Source organism: Strix uralensis, chromosome 5 (assembly GCF_047716275.1).
Source record: "Strix uralensis isolate ZFMK-TIS-50842 chromosome 5, bStrUra1, whole genome shotgun sequence".
NCBI lineage: Eukaryota > Metazoa > Chordata > Aves > Strigiformes > Strigidae > Strix > Strix uralensis.
In genome coordinates, this window is record NC_133976.1 from 1,361,220 (window position 1) to 1,378,330 (window position 17,111).

The 17,111-nt window shown below is 45.6% G+C and overlaps 1 protein-coding gene and 1 long non-coding RNA gene across 6 annotated transcripts in view; one reads left to right on the top strand and one right to left on the bottom strand.

Moving 5' to 3' along the window:
• Positions 1 to 17,111, top strand: part of STRIP2 (striatin interacting protein 2) — a 46,516-nt gene that overhangs the window by 21,302 nt on the left and 8,103 nt on the right. Inside the window, exons 21-23 of one of the 5 annotated variants that reach the window (XR_012629090.1) lie at positions 1,489 to 2,119; positions 5,530 to 5,561; positions 14,120 to 14,251. Coding sequence is in view for 1 of the 5 variants with exons in the window: in XM_074869622.1 (XP_074725723.1) it covers positions 1,489 to 1,739 (251 nt within the window). In the remaining 4 variants the exon portion in view is untranslated. Of the gene's footprint in view, positions 1 to 1,488; positions 3,418 to 5,529; positions 5,562 to 11,559; positions 11,612 to 14,119; positions 14,252 to 17,111 lie in introns of those variants that run through there. The other 4 variants (XR_012629089.1, XR_012629091.1, XR_012629092.1 and 1 more) reach the window with 4 other exon arrangements.
• LOC141943910 (uncharacterized) lies at positions 2,432 to 5,391 on the bottom strand. Its single transcript, XR_012629094.1, has 3 exons — positions 4,867 to 5,391; positions 3,510 to 3,610; positions 2,432 to 2,644 (listed from the first exon to the last, which is right to left on the bottom strand). It is a non-coding gene; the product is annotated as an uncharacterized LOC141943910 (long non-coding RNA).

Genomic DNA, 17,111 nt, shown 5'->3' on the forward strand with positions numbered 1-17,111 from the left:
GAAAGCATTAAAATATCTTTTTGCCTTAATTACACAGTCCTAAATTTTTGCCCTGCGTGTATCTTCTTTTTAATGAGGATTAAGTAGAAAAATTGGGTAGCATTCCTGTTTCAACAGAAAACAGGACAAGAAGTAAAAGCCTAACATCTTAACTTTTTTACAAGAGAGAAAAGCACGATAATGATGTTAGTGCTCAACTGTCAAAGATATCATCTGGTTTTTGAAGACTTGTATGCTTTCGGTAGTCATGATACCATTCTGACATTAATTCAGAAGAATGAAAAACTAGACTTGGTATTTTTAATTTCACTTCAGGGCGACTGGAGTTCCCCCAAAAACCAAAGAGCAGGAAGACTGGGGACTTCCTTTTACAGGGATTTCTATCCTGCCGCTGTGTTTCTCAGCGTGCTGACTGTTCCCTGTGGGGTTGAGTGTGGCAGCAGGGCTTCTTTATGCGGCTAAGGGGATACAGCTATGGGATACTGCTGGCCTCGGGTGACTCAAATAGCTGGAGCACTGCGTGTTCCAAAATAGCAGGAGACCACCTACGTCACCTGCCCTGGAGCAAGGATTTGCCGTAACAACTGAATTTACCCGGCGATAGTGAGAATAATGCAATTTTAAGACAGATGCAAAGGATAAATTGTTGTGTGAGTCCCACTTCCCCCCAAAGAGTTAATCAGCAACATAATGCAACACTGGATTGCACAGTTCACTACTCAGCAGAGGCTGCATCTTGACCTGGACTGTTTGCCAGGGAAGCACTCAGCTTTCAGAGACACGATCTTGAAGGGTTTTTCCTGGAGTGTTTATTTTTATCTTTGTATACCTGGGTTGATACTCAGCTCGGACCTTTCCCTTCTCTGAGCACTGCTGAGCTTTGCCAATGAATTTACTGATCCTTTATGGAGCGAATGACTATTTCATATAGATTTAGAGCTCAGCTTTCAAAATACAATTTTTTTTCGTGTTGCATGTTTACATAATAGTACATGTTTAAAATATCATGGTTCTTACAGCCAGTTATTAGATTTTCAACATCATCTATCGTTAAATTTGTCCAAATTTTAGAAAAACTTTGTTTTCAGTAGTTCATAAGAGGCTTGCCAGGTTTTAGCTATATGCATTTAACCTTGATCTCCGCTTCACACAGCTGCGGAGATTTTCAGTGAAAGCGGTGGGGCCTTTCTGAAAAAGTCAGGAGCTTGGTAATTCTAGAGAGTCCTTAAAGCACACTGAAGAGCAGAAATAACGGAAGTTTTCTGCCTCTGCTTAACGTACAAGTGATTTTAACACATTGCATTTAAATACCTTAAATTAAAATGCATACATAATGGAAATTGATTAGGAATAATAATTAGGAATGACTGGCTAATACTCTGGTCAATTCAGGCATGTGGTTGCTGTAAAACCTTGTTTCTTTTGCTCAAATCTGATCAGAATTATTTTTTTCCACAATACTTTGGTCTTGTTTCTTCTTCAACGTAGATATCGATGCCAGACCATGGGATTTCCAGGCTGAGGAATGCACCCTGAGAGCCAACATCGAAGCCTTCAACAGCCGGAGATACGACAAACCTCAGGAGTCGGAGTTTGCGCCAGTGGACAACTGCCTGCAGAGCGTGCTGGGACAGCGGCTGGAGCTCCCCGAGGACTTCCACTGCTCCTACGAACTCTGGCTGGAGCGGGAGGTGTTTTCCCAGCCCATTCGCTGGGAGGAGCTGCTGCACTACCAGTGAGAGCGACACCTTCACCTACCCCCGGTCCCACCTCAACAAAGACTCAAGGTGCTACAGCCTGAAGAAAGGAGGATTATTTTGGACCTGGGTGTTCTCAAGCACAGCTGGAAAAAAATGAGTCTTTGCAAAGAGACCAAGGCTCTTTGTGTCTACCCAGCCACCCCCGAGTACACAACTGCCATCTTTTTTGGAGGTCATCCCTTTCCTGTGACTTCTTGGAGACTGTACAGTATCAAGGGACCTGCGCAGAGGCCACGACCAGGTTCCAGTGTCACGCTAGTGGCAGCGTCAAGAGTGAGCTTAGCTGGTCCCTACTGCAGATTGACACCGATGCACGAGAGCTCAGAGCCTGGGTCTGTCTCTTAGCTTGCTTCACGCATGTAAGTTTGTTGTAAGAGTATCTCAACTGTGAAAAGTTTTCATCTCTCCCGAATGCCCCACGCTGTGCCTGATTTGTTTTCATTTATTCACTTATGGCAGTCTGATAATGTGCTTCAAACACCCTACTGCCATGAACATGCTGAAAATAAGAAATAACATGGCACTGTCCGTGACAGTCTCCATCAGAGGTGACAGGTTGACTTGGCCAAAGGAGATGACATTACCTCTTGTCCCTGGGCTGGCGTTGCTGCCGCTGGGACTGTACAACCCGATTTCCAGAGGTTTGCTTCCACAACTGACAATTTTTGCCTCGTTCACCGGGGATAGTAATCCATCACCTTTTCCACCGCTCCCCTTCCTCCACCGCTCCGTTCTCTTACCATTTATATTAAAATGATCGGTAAGCTGTGCAGGGTTTATAGCTGTAGAGGAGGTTGATTGCCACATTTCTCTCCACTTGGTTGCTTTTGAAGGATAATTGCTGCAACGTTAGCTTTCTTCATTGCTCTTTAGCCCTTCTAACCCTGGAGGAGACAGTAAATGCCATATTAAATAACCTAATTTTTTACACAGATTTTTGGTTATCTGGGGGAATGTTTGTGCCAGGTCTTAAAGCAGGGAGGAAAAGTGCTTTGGTTAACACTTTGTTGGCATCATATGAGGAAAACCACAGACACTGCGGTCCGTAACTTTCAGAAGGAATAGCATATTGAGCTGTAAACTTTCTATAAGGTCTGTGCAAATGCTACGCTTGGGTAAAGCTGCGTTGGATGAGGGTGGTAGCTGCAGGCAGGCTGGAAAGCCTCGTGGGCTGACCTGCTGAATGAACCGCAGCCCTTGGGCCTGTGCAGGGTGATGGTCCCTTCTCCTTTGCCGATGGCGCTACCCGAGGGCCACACTGAAAAGGCAGGCTGGGCTTCAGGATTATGACAGAGCCTGCAAGCTCTTATCTTTCTCTACAAAATGTTATGAGTCCAGCACAGGGAATCCTGGATCTAACCTCCTCCTGGCCTTGAAACCAAGAATTGGGCTTTCCTCAAAGAAGCATGTGTTAATGTAGTGCAGGCAAGCACTTAGGCTGTACTGTTATCGATATAGCAAGCACACAAGTGATAAAACCACAAGTATTTGTTATGAGAGGATTTGTGCTTACTGCTGTGGAATTAAACTGAGAGTTTCCTCAGTGAGGTTGGTAAAAGGCGTTTTTCATAGAAATAGCATTAGTAAACCCGCTCACCTTTTTAAATATGGTTTTGTTCAAAATAAATCAGAGCAACTTTTAAAGCACATACATCTACTTAAGCTTTTTTCTTCCTGCGCCTTAATTTTAATGTTTCCTTTGCTGCTTTTTTTGTTTTTAAAAGACAAAAGCATCCCCCACAAACCAACCATAAACTCAGCTCTTACCCCTGCCTGTATCCACTCTCTCTCTGCTGAGGACAGGCCTTCTGTCTGACATGCTTTGGATGTTCTGATGTAGCTAGAGAACGCTAAAAAAGAAAAACAGAATTATGGGCTGTAGATGTCTTCACAGTGTTTGTGCTTGTTAAAAAGTAAAAAGTTATTTAAAAATAAATAAAGCCTCTCCAAGCAGAAAGGCATGAAAAACAGCCATACAAGCTGTAATGGAAGCACGGTGCTGTCTTTAGGGATCCCAGAACGGGGAGAGCTCTGTAGCTCTGGATTAGTTGTTTCAGCATCTGTACTGTAGCTCCCTTTCTAAAATATGGCACCCTATGTTCCCTAGAGCCTACTGGTAGTAAATAAACTCAAGATTAAATAAATACAAAGGAATTTGCAGACCCCAGCTGAAGATGGCAGACATCTGAAGGGTCTGTTAAACATTTCAGTGGTAGAAATGCCATATAAATATGACTGGTTTCAGTATCTGCTAGGGTCCAGGGCCCAGGACTAGCCTGAAAGTTCAGGATTTACTCTGTGATATTTTCTCTCATATTTTCCTACCAAATGTGCAATTTCCCCCTCAGGTCAGGGTCCTGGGAATTTAGCTGTGCCTCCATGTGGTATCATGTATCCTGACACAAGGGACACCTCTCCAGCACTGTTGGTTCCTTTTTTCCTTCCTTCACTTGGTGACCCCACACTGAAAGAGTCTGGAGTGGTTTTTTATGGTTAACCATATTACACCCCTTGCTTTAGGATTCCTCTGGTATTCCCTGTTTCACAGTGATTTAGAAAACAATCTATTTTCCCAACAATTAAGTGTGAATATAAAGGAAGTATTGTCAATGTATCCAAATCCTTTTAGTCTTAATAAACGAGGGTCATGAAGGTAAGTGTTTCTTCAAGGGGAAAAGGGAATGAATGAATTATTAAAGAATCAGAAACTTAGAAAAGCCCTTGGTATTTAGCTCAAAACTTTTTTTTTGTCACCCCTCAAGTGTCTCTTTCCCACGTTTATGTCAAAAAAACCCCAAACCAGTAGATACACAATGTACATTTTTCTATATTTTATACTTAAATTGTGCTTCTGTAAGGTTTCCATGGCTTTTCAGTGCCTTCACTCTATTCAGGTAGAGAATAGAAATACGAAGTCTTACCTGAATGTCTGTGTGGTAAAGGATGGTATAAACTGTTATCTCTGACTACTGTTTATTTCCACCACCACCACCAAAATTTATGCATCCTAAAGATATACCCCTATACAAAACCTGAACCTCTGTGTAAAAAAGTAACTAGAGAAAGGTACAGCTTTTAACTTAAATATTTGTGTCTCGTCACATACTTGTCGCAAAGACTGTATGTACTTCTGTTGAGATGTGCCACGTTTAGTGAGGGTTTCTTCTGGAAAGCTGGAAACCATGGGTTTCAGTTCACGCTGATAAAAACTGCCGGTCTCGCTACGGGCTGCACAGCGCTCTGCGGAGCAGCTGTGGGGCTGAAACACCACTTTAGCAGCAACAGAGGGAACCTCTATTTTAATAAGCTTATTCCACTTACAAACAGATGCGAGGGATTCAAACAAATACTCCAAAGACTTTCCCTCGAGGTGTTTGAGCAGTATATTAACAGGCCCCTCTAGAAAACTCCCTCACCCATCCTTCGGACAGTCCCGGGTGCTGCTTCTTTAGCAGCACTAGAAAGGACTCCATCCTCCCATCGTGCTTCTCAAACTGCAAGCAGGTAGCAGTTTAAAACTTCTTTGCCTCACGGTGAGGATTTGCTTCTTAAAAAAAAAATAATCTCAAAACAGCTAGGAGACAGCAATTATGGACCAATCATTTTGATGTATAGCAAGAAAGTTTCAGAACAAAGCTCTGGATGGTTTCTGCGCAGCTGAAGGAACATCTGTTATCTTACCCCAAACATGAGTGTCAATTCCAGGAATGCTCGAGTGTTCTGTTTCTGTTGTAATTGGTATATGCAGAGCTTTTTTTTTTTTTTTCAGCCTACGGGTGGTTGCTGAAAGTTTTGCTGTTGGTAAGTCACTTCCTTCAGTACCTCAGTACAGATTCTTCTATTTTTAGCCTTGTTTTCTGGGGATATAAAGCATATGAAACGATGCTATTAGTTTCTCAGTCCTCCATAAGCAACTTTTGAACTGGTTAGCTAATTTCATGCAAATTTGAGGGAAGGATAAAAGGCCTCAAAGATATAGAATCATAGAATTGTTTAGGTTGGAAAAGACCCTTAAGATCATTAAGTCCAACCATTAACCTACACTGCCAAGTCCAGCACTAACCCATGTCCCCAAGTGCCACGTCTACGCGTCTTTTAAATACCTCCAGGGTTGGTGACTCCACCCCTTCCCTGGACAGCCTGTTCCAGTGCTTCACAACCCTTTTGGTGAAGAAATTTTTCCTCACATCCAATCCAAACCTCCCCTGGTGCAACTTGAGGCCATTCCCTCTTGTCCTGGCGCTGGTTCCTTGGCTCAAGAGACTCATCCCCCCTCTCTGCACCCTCCTTTCAGGCAGTTGCAGAGGGCCAGGAGGTCTCCCCTCAGCCTCCTCTTCTCCACACTAAACTCCCCCAGTTCCCTCAGCCGCTCCCCATCACACCTGTGCTCCAGACCCTGCACCAGCTCCGTTGCCCTTCTCTGGACACGCTCGAGTCATTCAATGGCCTTTTTGGAGTCAGGGGCCCAAAACTGAACCCACTCATCGAGGGGCGGCCTCACCAGTGCCCAGCACAGGGGTAAGATCCCTTCCCTGTCCCTGCTGGCCATGCTAGTACTGGTACAAAGTTCCTTTCGGGGCTGTGAAAGTTGGCAGCCAGGGGGAGAGTGACCCTATTAACTCCCCAGCTGAGGCGGAGGCGGGGGGAGTTCAGTCTGGATCCATTCGGTCTGGCAGAAATCCGCAGGCCAGTTAGCGCCCGTGTGATGGTGGTGGATGTGCTGGGGCGAGTCTGCAGCTGCTCCGTGCACCGGGGCAGGGGAAAGAGGAACTCTGTTCCGCAGGACACGGGGAAGGCTTGTGGTTAGTGCTGGGAAAAGACCAGGGGGAGAGGGCTGAGCTGCTGCAGAGCGCTGCAGGGAAAGAACGCGAATCTGTGTGACACGGGGTTTCATTAATTCCATATCTTATGGAACAACTCATTTTAAAAAAAAAGGTATTATCAATTCGTTGGAGTAAGGAACATAAGAGACTATGTTTTCCCACACACACATTCTCAGCAGCCATTCGATTCTCTGTTTGGATGTGGTCCCCTGCCTGGGAACATACATTTTCTTGTCTCTCTGCAAAAATGACCATAACCCAATATCCCTCCTTTCTCTTATGTGAATATTTTCATAAAAATAATGATACTGAGATGTCCTGGCCTGACAGCTGCCAGAGTTAAAGCACTCTTTATTTATCCAGTTGTAACTACAGCAGTGACTTTATGAGGCCAGGTTTATTACACTCTTCGTTTGCAGAAACTTCCCTTAATTATTTTTCAAAAGCCTTGCATGTGTAAACAGTAGCTTGTTTTGTAGCCAGGTCCAAGCATCTTTACAAAATACAACAGTTGACTGCACAGGCTAATTTTGTCTCGTCAATCTAATATTTCAGACACGCTTGTCACTATTGTTACTTCTTTTTAGCCTCAATAGTATAATGTGGTCTCTTGCCAGTTGTTTTTGCTAAAAGAAGATAATGAGTATAATTATGGTTGCTTCTTTCATGCCATGTGGTTTGTTAACCAAAATTAGACAAAATCATTTTTTCCTGAACACAGTAAAAATCAAATACTATTTTTTTTTCATTATTTCTTTCATTATCCATCCCAAGACTCATTCAAAAGAGCTTTACTTAGAAAATCTGCAGACCTTCTTTCTGAGCTATGCTACCAAGCCTTTCCCTGTTCTCTCCTGGTCTTTTGCTTCTTTCATTGTCTTTCGGCTCCTTCTGATCAGGTACCAGGATTCCTCTGAGATTTTCCTCAGCAGTGACTGTTCTTCTGGCAGGGCTATTTCAGTCTCAAATAGCTAACTGATTCAGTTGCCTGTGGCCTCTTAGAGACAGGAAAGGGAGAGAAAAGGAAAAATAGGAGTTGCTTTAGTAAACTTAGCCACTGAAAACAAGACTCAAACCGCAGACATGCCTACAACAACCGAAGATCAAGGCCCTGCACCTTTTCAAATGGGAAGGAACCTCTTTACTCTACAATTCATCCTCCACATTGCCCTGACAATGGCCTGAGAGACAGGGTAACAGTATCCCACGTTTTCCTTCACCTCTAAATACAAAGCAGTTCAGCTGCTCCTTCATTTAGTCTGAGTAGAAGAGAGATAACATGCTCATTAGGCTTGATGAAGTTTGATACTCCTCACAGATCAGAAAGCAATTCCCTCTGAATAGCCCATTCTCCTGGATCCCACTCCTAGCAACAGAGAACAGTCACGAGAGACAAAAGGCTGGTATTTTCTAGAGAAAACAAAATATCCTTGGTAAGTAAAAGAATCTGAGATGTATGTTTTCTACACTGAACATCTTATCGCTTGAAAACATGTAACACGTCCAGATTACAACAGAGAAGTTTTTTCCACTGGGTTGAGAAAGAGGCCTGCACTGTATTTGCAGTAATGGCTGGTCAGGCACTCAAACACATTACTTTGGAAAGATAAAATGGTGTTTTCCATTAACTCAATCCCTTTCTGCTCAAGGCAAATAAGCCTGGTGGTTTCCACTCTGTGTTTCAAAATTGCTTTTCAAAACATCCTCCTCAGCAGCATCTCGCTCTCCGCTGACACCCACACTCAGCCATGATGTCGGGTGATGACCCAGCTGATACTATTTCCAAAGTTTCCTGGTCTCGTTTCTCCATCCAACCTGCGCTCCTGGCTCAACTTTCCCCTCTTGATAAAAGAGATAATCATTAGACCTGTATTTTGCCAAGGAGTGCCTTTGCTCTTTGCTTTCTCTCTTCCTGAGCTCCTCCTCTAGTCATCACCTTGTGCATTTCGCTGCTGCACTCAATTCCTGTCATTTAGCCTTCTTTTGATACCTAGTGATAATTGTTTTCCTTCAGCAGTTTCCTCCCAACCACCTTCTTTCTTTCACTGATACCTTTACTTCTCTTCATGTTTTATTAGGCCCTTGTTGTTTTCTTTGTTGTTCCCATCTCTTCTTTTGTTCTCATTTCTGGGAGTTCTTCTGATCATTCTTCATTAAACCATGTTTTACTCTACTCAGTCACCGGTCTGGCTCATTTTCTACGTCCACTTCTATTTTCATGCTGCAATACTGTCCCTGCAAACATTTCCATCACTACAGATTTTTCTGTCCCCTTCAATACTTGTACATTCATAGCCAAATATGTCCACTCTTCTATCAGCATTAAAAAAGCTCCTTTACAGAGTCCACATGCCTTCTAACCACCACATCACTTCACAGCGTCCAAAGCAACAGCTGACTGCTTGTTAATCATTATAATTCCATGAGATGGAAATTTGTGTTTGTAATAAACCCAACTATCTCTGTAGCTGCCAGGAAGAGGGGACGAGTGGGAAAGATGCTTGGTTATTTTTGTAAAAGATTTACAATCCTCTACCCACAGTCCCTTCCAATGACAATTTATTTAAATGTCTGTACATAGCAGACAATAATATGTACAAACTTCATACCAGGGGAGAAAACAAAGGCTCGGCAGCTGTTATGTTCAATAAGCAAATTAAAAAGTAAAGGCATCTCTATTCCCAGAAGTGTTTTTTTAAAAAGGAAATTACATGTTGGTCTTCAGTACTTACAATTGTATTAAAATGATGAGCCTTTCTGATATTTGAAACTTATTTTATGGCCTCCAGTTCCCAAAATTAAGACAATCCTTGTTTTTGTTGAAATTAAACATCCTGAAACTAAGCTGTCTTCCTGCAGGTTCATGTCCCTCTGCCCTTAAATACCGCTCTGTCCAAACAGCCCAGAGATGGCTGCGCGGGGTTGACATTTCCTCAGCACAGACGTTAATAGCGTCTCTCTCCCACACTCTGTGCAGCTGATGATTTTCATGAAATGCGTAGGGAAATTCATGTATTTGAACTTGTAATTACTTCTGTTATCAATATTGGTTGGAATCGGCCAAACGGCTCAGAAGTTATTGCGGACAGGCTGAGAGGCAAGCCCCATTTCCTCAGGAAATCTCACTAAATACAAAACCCCTCCAAGCACCTACCTGTCAAGATTTGGAAGAAGAGCTTTAAAATACGATACAGCGCATCCTACGGACTTACGTACCAGAGAGCAGATTTGGAGAGGTTAATGTTTGAGATAAAAATAAATCCATGGACTAGGCAGACTCATCGATGTGTTGGGGTTTGGCAATAGTATAATGATGAGCTATTTTTTCTATGAGGCGATTCAGCTCCTACTGATATTTTTTCACTTGTGCTTTTTGATTTTGAGCATTTTGCAAGTGAAAGCCTGGTGCTGGGGGATGCAGAAGAGACACCTCCGCCCCATTCTTTCTCCAAAGTTTTAAAAAAAGGGTATTTACAAGCATTAGTGCTCCAGCTCTGAAAAAACTTCTGTCTAAGAAAGGTGCAGGGCACTGAAATTAACCCTTCAGCTGCCTGCTCCTCCTTCCGACACCTCTATGCATATTTCTTGAAAACACCCGAACTGTATTATGTGTAGCTTTCAGTGCCTGCTGTGCGAAACTGTGGCTCTCAAAGGAGGCAAAAGCAGCGGCTGGTTTCTAAAATGTTTCTGTGGTAAAGAACGCTGGGTCAGCTGGTTAAACAAAGAGAACTCCCCCGATTTTCACACTGCAATAGCAGAGGATGAAGCCGTGGGCTGCACCTCCCTCAGCTCAGCCATGATGCCGAGGCATGACATCTCCCAACCCGAGACTTTTCGCCCACAAATAACGCGGATATTCATTTAATAGTCTACCAAACGCCACAACCTTTGAAAAGCACAACTCCCTTCCCTCCTCCTCTCAGCTGGAAGTTGCTGCGGTACTTTTTTCCCCCCTATGACTTTTCGCTGGTACTTTTGGCAGTGGGTGGGGTGGCCCCTTTGTGCTTTGTCTCTCGCCCGGCTCCCTCCGAGCGCGGAGGGCGGGAGCTCCCCTCAGCCGCGGAAAAACTTTTCCCGCCCTTTTCCTGAGGTGGCCGTTGCAACCGCAAGGGTCGCAGGCAGCGCGCGGCTCGCACCGCCCCCGCCCGGCGCCGGATTGGGCGAGGGGCGGTGCGTCAGCGGTTGCCCCGCCCCTTCCCTCGCTTTCCCGCCTCCCACTGCGCATGCGTGGGCTGGGTTGACGGGCGTGGGTGCCATGGCAACGCGGCGCGGGAGGTAAAGGGCGGGGGGTTCGCGCTTGGTGGCGGCGACCGTGAGGGGAGGACGAGGAGCGGGACCCGCCTCAGGCAGCGCGGGGGCTCCGGTGAGCTGCGCTTAAGCTTTGTGATTTTATTTCTGGGGCTCTGTGGCCCTGTGGCCTCTCACCCGGCGGGGGGTGGGAGGCTGTGGGAGAACTCGTTGGCTTTTCACGCGGGGGGTGTGGGGGCGGCTCTGTTCATCTTCGTTTCTTCTGCCCCCGCAAAAGGGGAAGAGAAGGCTGTGGGTGCTGTGGGATGGGAGGTAAGGTCCTGCCTGTGCTACGCGGGGTGTCCTGCAAGCAGGGATGGGGTCGGTGGGTGAGGCGGGCGTGGAGCTGCCTGGGAGCGCTGCCGTGAGTGCGGGGCTCAGCAGGTGCCTTTTGCAGGTCGCCCACACTGAGCTGGGTTCAGGCTTCTCCTTTTTCCCCGTCTAGTCTTGTGGTGTTGAGTAAATCTCAAGGACTTTGCTGAAAAGCTCAGAGTCCTGGAATCTGGCAGTTAGTATGTGACATCATAGGTGATTGCAAAGAAACACTTTTAGGTACAACACACCTGTTTTTGCAAAGGACTAACTTTAACTATATTTTTCTTTTCCCCCTTTAAGTCTATAAAGTTTAGGGGGGAAGGATACTAGTGCTTTGCACAGTACATAACCCACTGTGTGATTGTGTGTTGCAGGGTCCATCTTCAGGGCTTGACGTGGAGTCCCACTGCTCAGTAAAAAGCCATGGTAATACAGGTTTGATTCTTCTGAAGAGTATTAATACTGTTTTTTGAGGAAATAGTGTTAATATCCAAAAGTTTCCTTCTTGAGGCAGCAGGATGTAAGCTGACCCGCCCAAATTCACTTTGTGTGCAAGTGTGTACCCAATTCTGATTTTTAGCTTTTCTTGTTGTTCTTGGCTATAGGCTGTAAAATTTTGTACATGTCCTATTAAAGCCTCAAATCTTATTGTGGGATGAAAATGCTGCACAAATATGGATTTCCCAGTAGTTTTGAAGAACGTTCAGGTGTCACGCTGGGCTGTAGTTTTAAAACTCACAAGAGATCACGGTGGGAAGTTTGATCTGTGCAAGTCCTGCCTTTACACACTGAAAAAGAAATGTGCTCTGTTCAACGTCACACCAAATCCATAAGAAATCCCGGGGTTGCCAGCTGGTGTGCCAAGCGTTGGCTCTGGTGCTGCCGTATGTGCACGTACACACACAAGGTGTTACTTCTGACAGCATTCGTGGTGCTGTGCTGTAGCTTCTGAGCTTCCCACAGTTTGGAAGCCCCTGCTCTAGGTTGGGCTCAAATGTGTGAGCTGACCGCAGACTACAGCTTACCGACGCCACATTTTATGAGAGATGGGAAACGGAGGACAAGACAATTGCTGACAATGACGGAGAACGTTTAAAGCCTTGAGGTCAGGTAACCACTGCCGAGGGATGGCAGGAGCAGCAAGGCTGCTCTAGACAAAAGGCATTCCCTGGTTCTCACTGCAGACTTAGACTAAGTTTCCCCTTACCTGTAAGCACCTTTTTTATTTTGGAAAATCAGCTACAGACCAAGTTCTGACCAGGAACCTAATTGTGCTCACAAAATCTGCCAGAGCCCCTGCTGGGAGTGTGTAAACAGCGAGTGGGATTCAAGTGACTGGCTGAAAAATCTGGCATAAGCATCCACTCTGAAGTGTGCACATTCCAGCACATGAAGTATTCAACAAATTCTATCCAATCAAGGTCTGCAAAAAAGGCTTGTCACCTTCTCTAATATAAGTCCAAGTTCAAGTGGTTTGGACTCTGCACGGCTGAAGGTTTAGGAAACAATCTGCCGTCAGCTGCAGCTTGCACTCTGTATTTTCTGTCCGTCTTTCTTCCTTCTGTGGATAGTGGTTCTGTGTGGTTTTATATAGAAATTTTTTTTTTTTTCTTTCCCCTTTACCTGTACATATTCCTTCACACTGCAGTCCTGGCTGATTCTGAAGATTGTACCCCTGACTCTGTTCTCATACCTCAGAGCACAGATGTTTGTCTCTTGCACTTAACTGTACTGAGCTGTAAAGGGACTCTTTAGAACTGATACCGTGAAAAATATGCTACGTATACTGCTTTCCCCTAGTTTATGCCCAATGGATAGTTACATGTGGCCTTTCTGGCTGTATCTGTGCTAATTCTTCCTAATGAAGTGCTTGGATTCGTTTAATTACCATGTGCAAAACCAGGCAAATAACAGAAATGGATGGGCAGATGCATAAAGTGACGCGGTGTGTACTGAAAGTGCTTTTGGCATCGGACCAGAGATCAAACTCTTTCAGTCAGGATGTGTAAATACTCCCATTCAGCCTTTTCTCTGGGATTAGCTGTTGCTCCGTCCTTGAGGTTCCTGGGACACTGCCCACCTTCTGGCTCTGCATTGCCATCACCATTTTCCTGTCTATGCAGCAGCAATGAGAGATCCCTCTGGGTCCCTGACCCTGGTTTTGTTGCCCAATACCTGGAGGCAGCGTCTTCCACGCAGACGCACTCTGGGCTTGTTGCGAGGAGCGGCCAGGATGAGTGAGAAAACAATCCAGGGAGTGAATCAGACTGGCAAATCCCTCTCAGAGGCGAGAGGCTGAATGCTCAGGCTGAGCTGGAGGTAACAGGAGTATTTTTTCGGCCTGCTTTAGGGCTTGGGTGAGTCTTGGCAACACCTCCTTCCTACATACAGAATGGCAGAGCTGCTGCTGAGATTTGTGTTACCACTAGTAGTAGAAGAGCAGCTGTATCACAGAGCCTTGGAAAGGCCACAGCTGTAGACAGGAGACCTGCTTTTCTGGTTTATGATCCAGAGTCACAAGTAGGCACACAGTAGTGGATGAACACACAACACAGGCTTAGTTTACTTCAGGATTGTATCATAATGCATTAATTAAAAAAATCTGTTGAAAAGAATATGGTTTTCTTTGTGCACAAACCTTTTCTTAGCCAGAGAGAAGCACAGAGGAACACTAATTAGCTCGGTCAGATGACTTTAAAGATTTTGACAGCCTACGGAGCAAATATGGATTTGGTGAAAGTATATTAATGCTTGTGAGTCCATGTATAAAATCACCATGAAGTACAGGAATCTGTGGTAGGGGGCTCTGAGCTAATACTGTGAGTCAGGACTAAGATGAAACAGCTGTTGCGGGATCTCTTGGGATCCTCTACTCAGAAGCGAGACAACAAAGACGCAGAACTGAGTGTTTTTGTGGTCATTTTCTCTCTGCAGGCAGCTAAAAGTCGCAAACCCAAGCGTGGCAAAGGCAAAAGCTCCAAAAAGAAAGCAAAGAAGGTGGTGAAGGAAGTGGATATCCTCAGCCCAGCTGCCATGCTCAATGCTTACTACATCTGTCACAATGCCCCTGCCTTCCTGGAGTTCCGGGGTTTTCCCTGGCCTGGCTCCCCCAAAAAGAAGAGGAAGAAAAGAAAGTAACTGGGTGGCTGGAATGCAAAGGACTCGGTGAAAACCAAGCTCCCCAGTGAAGAAGAGACTTTTTTTTGGATTAAACTCGTATTGACCTCTCCAGTGGTTAGCTCAAATATTTTGCCATAATCGCCGTTGTGGCCATACAAAGACACTCTTATTAAAGCGCAGGCATAGAGTGACAAATGTAAGTGACACTGTGCCATTGTCATTTCAGCTGTGGCCCTTCACCCTCCAGTTCTGTGTGGAATAAAGCATTGCGCCTCAGCACTCTGAAGAGTTTGTAGCAGGGTTTGCTTTACCCATACAGCTGCTGTTTTTTTACAGACGGGACGTGCTCCCCAGTAGCGTTGGTGTACCTCCAGCTGGTTTAAGCAGTGCTGGTGGAAACTTGAGCTCAGAAAGTGAATACCATGGTAAGACTGACAGTGTTAAGTATGATTTCTATAACATCGCCTTAACTGTCTGCGAGTCACCCAGGGCTCCCTCTCTGGGTTTACTGTTTTCTGATTGCTGTGTTCAGTTTTGGGCCCCTGACTCCAAAAAGGCCATTGAATGACTCGAGCGTGTCCAGAGAAGGGCAACGGAGCTGGTGCAGGGTCTGGAGCACAGGTGTGATGGGGAGCGGCTGAGGGAACTGGGGGGGTTTAGTGTGGAGAAGAGGAGGCTGAGGGGAGACCTCCTGGCCCTCTGCAACTGCCTGAAAGGAGGGTGCAGAGAGGGGGGATGAGTCTCTTGAGCCAAGGAACCAGCGGCAGGCCAAGAGGGAATGGCCTCAAGCTGCGCCAGGGCAGGGTCAGACTGGCTCTTAGGAAGGATTTCTTTGCAGAAGGGGTTGTTGGGCGTTGGAATGGGCTGCCCAGGGCAGGGGGGGAGTCCCCATCCCTGGAGGGGTTGAAGAGTCGGGCTGACCCAGCGCTGAGGGATCTGGTGGAGTTGGGAACGGTCAGGGTGAGGTTCATGGTTGGACTGGAGGAGCTTCAAGGGCTTTTCCAACCCAGATGATTCTGGGATTCTGTGGGTCAGCAAAGGGCCACACGATGCCATTTGTGTATCTGCATGATTCACCTCGTTCCAAAGGAAATGGCTGCATTTGGTCAGATAAGCAGTACTTGGAGCTCCAGCGAATTACCACCAGCTCTCCTTTGGCTGTTGTTAAAATCTAGAGATCTAGCTTAGGTGTTGTCAGACATGCTGTTACACACAGTTAGAGGTGATGATGAACCCCCACCCCCAGGTTTCCCCTTACAGCCATCAGTCTTAGTCCAAACATCCTGGCTAGAGGCCACAAGATTTGTGTTGCGGTTTCAGAGTACATTTTCTCCACATGTTTAACGCAGTCCTTGGTAAATTGTGAAGCAGCACGTCAAGCAAAGCTGGACATCTCTTCCAGATTCTTGCACCAACTGGAAGGATGCAGTAGAGTAACTGGGAGGAGTGAGGATGTGTCCAGAACTGATGCAGGCTGTGGAGAGATGGGAAGTAATACAAAAGGGCTGGAATCTTGGAGAAAGAGTTGGGAAAAGAGAATCTGCAATGGGCTAGAGCTACCATATGGGAAGATGCCCCAGTTCTCTAGGATGCCCGCAAGGGAGGTGGTGGAGTCCCCATCCCTGGAGGTATTTAAGAGTCGGGTTGACATAGCGCTTAGGGATATGGTGTAGTTGGGAACTGTCAGTGTTAGGTTAATGGTTGGACTGGATGATCTTCAAGGTCTTTTCCAACCTAGATGATTCTGTGTGTGATTCTGTGTGTGACTGAGCAGGCAAGACTGCTCTCTGCACCGAGCGGCACTGTGACGTGCACAGGAAGTAACGCATCAGAATTTCAGTTGGTTTCTCAGGGCTGAACGGCTGCAGTGCCGATCTGGCAGAGCAGCGAGGTGGCTCTCAAGGCCATTTCTGATTGACTTAACTGCAGGAGGAGGTGCAGCACCTTTCCAGCTTCCAGGTAGCTTTATGTTATGGATAGCAGAATAGTCAATTATCATGTGATCGACCCAAACCGATAAAGGCCTGTAAAGCCTTTTGTTGTTTCTCTGGCTTGAAATGTTCCCTTTATGAAGAGGTCTTGACCAGGTAAAATCAGAGTTTTGTGGCATTGCTTGTAGGCCAACTACTGTCATTATGTAGGCCACTACACTACTACTCCACTGATTTTGTTTCATCTTCATGTCAAGAAAATCATGGTTGGTATCCTGTTTCCTTGCTAATTAATCTGCAGCTGGCATGTTCTGCTGAATCAGAGATGTGGTTTGCAGTACCAGTTTGTTCTATGTTGTGCATCAGTGTGTCTTCCTCAGCATTTACTCATGTTGTTGCTTCCCCCTCACCCACTGGGAAGGCTCTGGTCACAGCATATACTTCAATCATTTCCTCCAAGTATCAGCGTTCTAAAGCAAGACATCTTGTGACCTCTGTATTTAGCATCTTGAGCTAAATATTTAAAAAAAAAAATTTAAAAATATAATCATTCCCTTTTTGTATGATATATTTACTACACAGAGCTTTAAGGGATGGATGTTTATGAGCACTGAGGTAGGAACCGCTTAACATCATGGGGTAGCCCTCCACCATCACTGTCAGTTTGGCTCCCAGGGTCAGTTTGCAGGAGGAATTGAAGAGCAGCACAACCTCTTGCCAAGATGAAGAACCCAGTTTAACAGCAATTGCACGCAGAGCAGGTGTTTGGGGAAGTAACTTCCTTCTGGGCAATTTATTCTCCAGCTACCTATTGCAGCATCGCGCACAGTTTCCTCTGAAGCAGCTGTTACCTGACCAGTGTGGGAGCTGTGCGC